The 4,725-nt window shown below is 26.9% G+C and overlaps 1 protein-coding gene across 1 annotated transcript; it reads right to left on the bottom strand.

Moving 5' to 3' along the window:
* Window positions 1-266: 266 nt before the first annotated feature.
* On the bottom strand, window positions 267-2,812 carry LOC112591980 (protein Smaug homolog 2-like). The gene is made up of 5 exons (XM_025335942.1): window positions 2,604-2,812; window positions 1,476-1,866; window positions 1,178-1,410; window positions 770-1,104; window positions 267-698 (listed from the first exon to the last, which is right to left on the bottom strand). Coding segments are annotated over exons 1-5 (1,308 nt in total). The 5' UTR covers window positions 2,605-2,812; the 3' UTR covers window positions 267-350.
* Window positions 2,813-4,725: the final 1,913 nt, after the last annotated feature.

Here is a 4,725-nt window from a genome sequence, read left to right as displayed (position 1 = left end):
AAAAAACAACCAAGTCTTTTAGTTACGTAAAATAGTAATACTATACCAATTATAAAACAATAGTTAAAATTATCCGATTGATAATTATAATTCAAATGTCTTAAAAATTGAATTAATAAGTGAAAAAAAAACAATTGTGAATACTAACAATTGAATATAACATGCATCCATATATGTATATATAAAAATATAAAAAGTTAATATCATAAACAGTCATATAAATTTTGGATAAATACAACAATATTATATTAAAATAAATCAGATAGTTATCAATCACAAATAACAATAATAAAATTAAAAAAATTACATATGCCATATGTGGTTCCAATTGCAGAATTACAATGAAAACATTAATTAAAGTTTCTGGGCATCCTATGGACTTTATATTTTAAGGTTTCAGAAAATAACAATGATTTGTCTATTTGCTGTTTCATAAAAGTTTGATTACCGATTATTAATAAGATGCACTCCAAGTATTTATTGATAGACATTCCAAGTAGACTCTGTGCAACTAAAGAACGTACCATACCAAGTTTTTCTAGCAGCTGATTTAACAATTTCTCCATGACAAGAACTATGTCTTGTTGTAATTGGTCGCCAACAACACAATTCTTATTCGGTATAGGAAAATGCAATATGTCTCGCATGTATGACATGTATTCACACAGTTCGCTCGGTGTAACTTCCAAATCTAAAGCCTGTAATCAAAAGTAAGTTATAAGTTTCATTCTACCCAAGAGTTACATAATATATGTTTATTTAAAATTACCAATAATAAGTCGTTCAACTTTTGTGGCCGATCCCTCAACTTCTTTGTTGATATGCAGATCTTTTTTTGTGCACCTTTTGTAATGGAATTTTTGTTAACTTTAGCAATGAAATCATCAATATTGTCCTCGTCGATGAATTCAATTTCAAGATAACTGAGGCTATTGAAGAACCATTGGTATTTATGAAGTTTTAAGTAATGAAGCCACTTAGCTACAGCTCCATCCATTTCTTGATCAAGGATTGTCAGGTTGATTAGTGACCGCGAGTCCCCCAAAATATTGGACCTGTTTGTCTTTGCAATCATTTCCAGATGGTTATAGCCATAACATTCCACTAAAAAACAAATTGGACATAGTTAAATATTATTTTCATGGCAATTACAAATTGATCTATGATTAATTCTTACTGCTAAAGTGTGGTAGACCAGAGACAGATTTTAAATTTGTCGGTTGCAGTAAGTTTGGCCAAACAGGGGAATTCATGTGTTGTTGAGCAGGCTGAATATTGAAACCTTGGAATGGGTCTATTTGTGGCAATTTAAATTGGTTTGTCCAAAAGTTTTCTGTCGAGGTTTCTCTTTGCATGTGACGTTCACTTTTTTTCAGTTGATTTACTTGGTGAATTAGATGTTTCAAATTCCTAAAAATTTATAAAACATTATTAGTTAAAAATATGAATTAAAAAAAATCAAAATCTCTACACACTCATAAATGATGGCTAAGCTTGTTGATTTCTCAATTAAATGGCATATTTTTGCTGCTACCTCAATGTTGGTACCATTTTCAATTGTTTGATTTAGCATTCGTCTTAAATTGTTCACATACTCCTCTTTGGCCATAATGTTGTTATTTTTAACCAATAACAATGCTTCATGAAGTTTTACAAATGATTTAGATGATGGATTATCTAACCATTTAGTAATTTTATTTGGATCATTAGAATCCAGTTCTCTTCTTTTCATCTCTCTAAACCACACAGTATAGAGATCAGGATAGTTGAATGACAGATAATCGAGTGATTCACTCAGACGTTCCTGTCGTTCTTTGAATGATTTACACTGCATTAATTTCATTGCTAGTTGTTTCATTTCATCCACTAGAAATAAAAAAAAACATTAAAAATTAGGAAAATCGCAGGAAATAATATTAAAAATAAATTTAATAATAGATATATATATATTATTTAAATGACAATTGTTGACAATAATTTTGATTTTGTTAATTTATTATTGATTTTTAAGTTATAACCATTAATATACATCAAATCAGGTCGATATTCTAGTATTATAGTATATTTATTTAAAAAAAAGTATTACACCCATTACTTAGGTTCAATTAAAATTTAATCAGACCAACAAACGAAAATCTTTATTTGAATTAATTTCGAAGGGTACAGTCAAACAAATACCCGCCTACATAACTATTTATTTATTTTTAAAGTTTTTAAGAACAACATATTGTGCAATTTATACTCGATTTTTTTTACATCAATATTAATTATTATAAAACTCTACATTCATCACAAAAATATGAGAATTTTTTTTTTTATAATCTTCAATGTGGATAAATATTTATGTCTTATTTTAGTTAATATTAATTGTGATATGTTCAATGTGAAAATAAATTACCTACACAAGATATATAAATTAAAATTATTTTACATGTATATTATATATCTATGTAGGTACCTACCTACTTATTAACATTTTTTAAACATAATAAAAATAATAAAGCCTTAAGTAAAAAAAATTAAAAGTTATAGTGGTGGTACTTATATCTCATTATTAAATGGATTATTATATAGGTGTGTAATAATTAAAAGCCAATACTTACTGTTTAAATTTTCAAATGATAAATCGATACACGACTTTAGGCAGGTAGTTGAATATATATATATATTTAATGCAAGACGTAAGAATCGTAAAATGAATGAAAAGCACGACGGTCTTTTCACTGCAACGTCAGAAAACCGTTTGTTGGACGATCAGTGATCATTTGACACTTTTTGATCATCTAATCCGCCGATTACTTTTTCCGATACCCCCTCTCTAAAAACCACCTCTGAGCACACTATATACAGGTAGGCAGCAGTTTACTGAATGTCTAGTGTCTACATCCCCTTTTTACGTACCTAACTATATACTTACATTAACGATGGTTTTTTTTTTTTGCTCATGATTCAGATATTGATGATTTTATTTCAACAATTCTAATGTAAATAGTTTAATTTTGTTGAGATGCATCTACTTGTATAATATATATTATTTGAACAATAATAAATAACAATACAATGCCTATATCATATTGTAAATGCTTTATAACTATTTTTGAAATATTATGTTTGACGCATAAACCCTATAGACCTATAGTCCTATAAATGTACGTATAATTCATAGGAATTAAATTAAGTTTCAAATAGAATGTTGGATCATTGATTGTAAAATAATACAATTTAAATAGATGTATTCGTTGGTAAATTTATCAGGTTAACGATTATTATAGAATATCTAATATTACCTCTAATACGAGAATTGTATTATCAAAATTCAGAATAAATTGCACATTCATTTTTAATAAACTTCACATGTACCTACATGAATATTTGTTTTATTCTTTAGATAAGGACGGTGTACTGTTTTGATATTTAAAATAATATTAACTATATCTAGAAGAAACAAATTGAGAGTACCTTCTGTATAAATACATAAATACTAATTCATTTTCAATTATTTCTTGAATAATGTCTTTCGGGGTCCGTGTAGTCTGCAGACGCTTAGTATAAGTCGACTGTAGTATTTGTTAAATAAATTGTGTATCATAGAGAAAAGATTAAAATGTGAATTATTATTTTTGTATAATTATTTTCTTTCATTACAATTTTACCTTTTTTTGAATATAAAAATCACACATTCACAATATTATTCGATTTTTTTCGGACAACTATCAGTGTATCTGCAATGTGAACAATACCAAAATTATTGGATTCATGAGAATATGAGATGATGGTATTTAGTAAGTATTGTTATGAAAAAAATTTTATAATAATTGAAATAAAAATAAAAATCCCCAAGGAAAAAATGAAGGTAAATAATGTTGCTTAAAAAAAAAACTCATGATAATAATACAATTGTATATATCCATTATTGTTAATAAATTATATATAAATTAGTTGATAAAAATAAATATATTAATGTATTCATTATTTGTTTGAAATATCTTAGACTTGAATTATTATTTTACTCTTATATTATTCTTTAGTTATATTTTCACCTTTTTTTGAATATGAAAATAAAATGTTCCTTAGCTTATCAGATTTTTTTAAATATGCAATATAAAAAAACAGTGTATCTATATGGTGACAGCTGTCAAGTGTCATGAAACTATAAAGGATGCCGCCATGATTGCAAACTGAGGGTCTATCTTATCTCACTATATATGTTCTCGGAAGTACCTTTTATTCATATGTGAGGATTACTTGGAAATAAATAGTTACTTTAAAATTTTTATAACTGTTGATAAAATAATGATTGTTTATTGTTATACTACGACTTGTCTTATATTTATAAATATCCAAAGTTTGCCTTGCAAGGTATTTGGATAATCGATAACTCATTGTTATGGTTGATCTTATTCTGTGGTTAGTCGACTGTATTTAGCAATAGATGAAATGAATGAACGAAACTGGAAAATTTCATTGTGCCAGCAATAATGGCATCAATAATACCTCCATTGATGACCCGATCTCTATCGGTGATCGGTGATGATCATTGTTGATGGTGATGGTGTTGATATTATTGATGATGACCATTGATGATGACATTAATTATTCCATTATGATGACATTGATGATGGTGATGATGATGATCCATTATTATTATTATTAATCATCAATAATAATCGTAGCGTATCTAATAATAATAGCTAATTAATGTAGCTAATCAACATCATCATAATA

This window comes from Melanaphis sacchari, unplaced genomic scaffold (genome assembly GCF_002803265.2).
Source record: "Melanaphis sacchari strain LSU unplaced genomic scaffold, SCAv2.0 Contig1502_pilon_pilon, whole genome shotgun sequence".
NCBI lineage: Eukaryota > Metazoa > Arthropoda > Insecta > Hemiptera > Aphididae > Melanaphis > Melanaphis sacchari.
This window is presented reverse-complemented; position numbering and strand designations above follow the sequence as displayed.

What these genes read in the sequence shown, in the direction of transcription:
- LOC112591980 (XM_025335942.1), bottom strand. An exon ending in AGCTTAGCCATCATTTATGA is followed by an intron (nt 1,411 to 1,475) that starts GTGTGTAGAGAT and finishes ATAAATTTTTAG; the next exon opens with GAATTTGAAACATCTAATTC. An exon ending in TGGTCTACCACACTTTAGCA is followed by an intron (nt 1,105 to 1,177) that starts GTAAGAATTAAT and finishes TTTGTTTTTTAG; the next exon opens with TGGAATGTTATGGCTATAAC.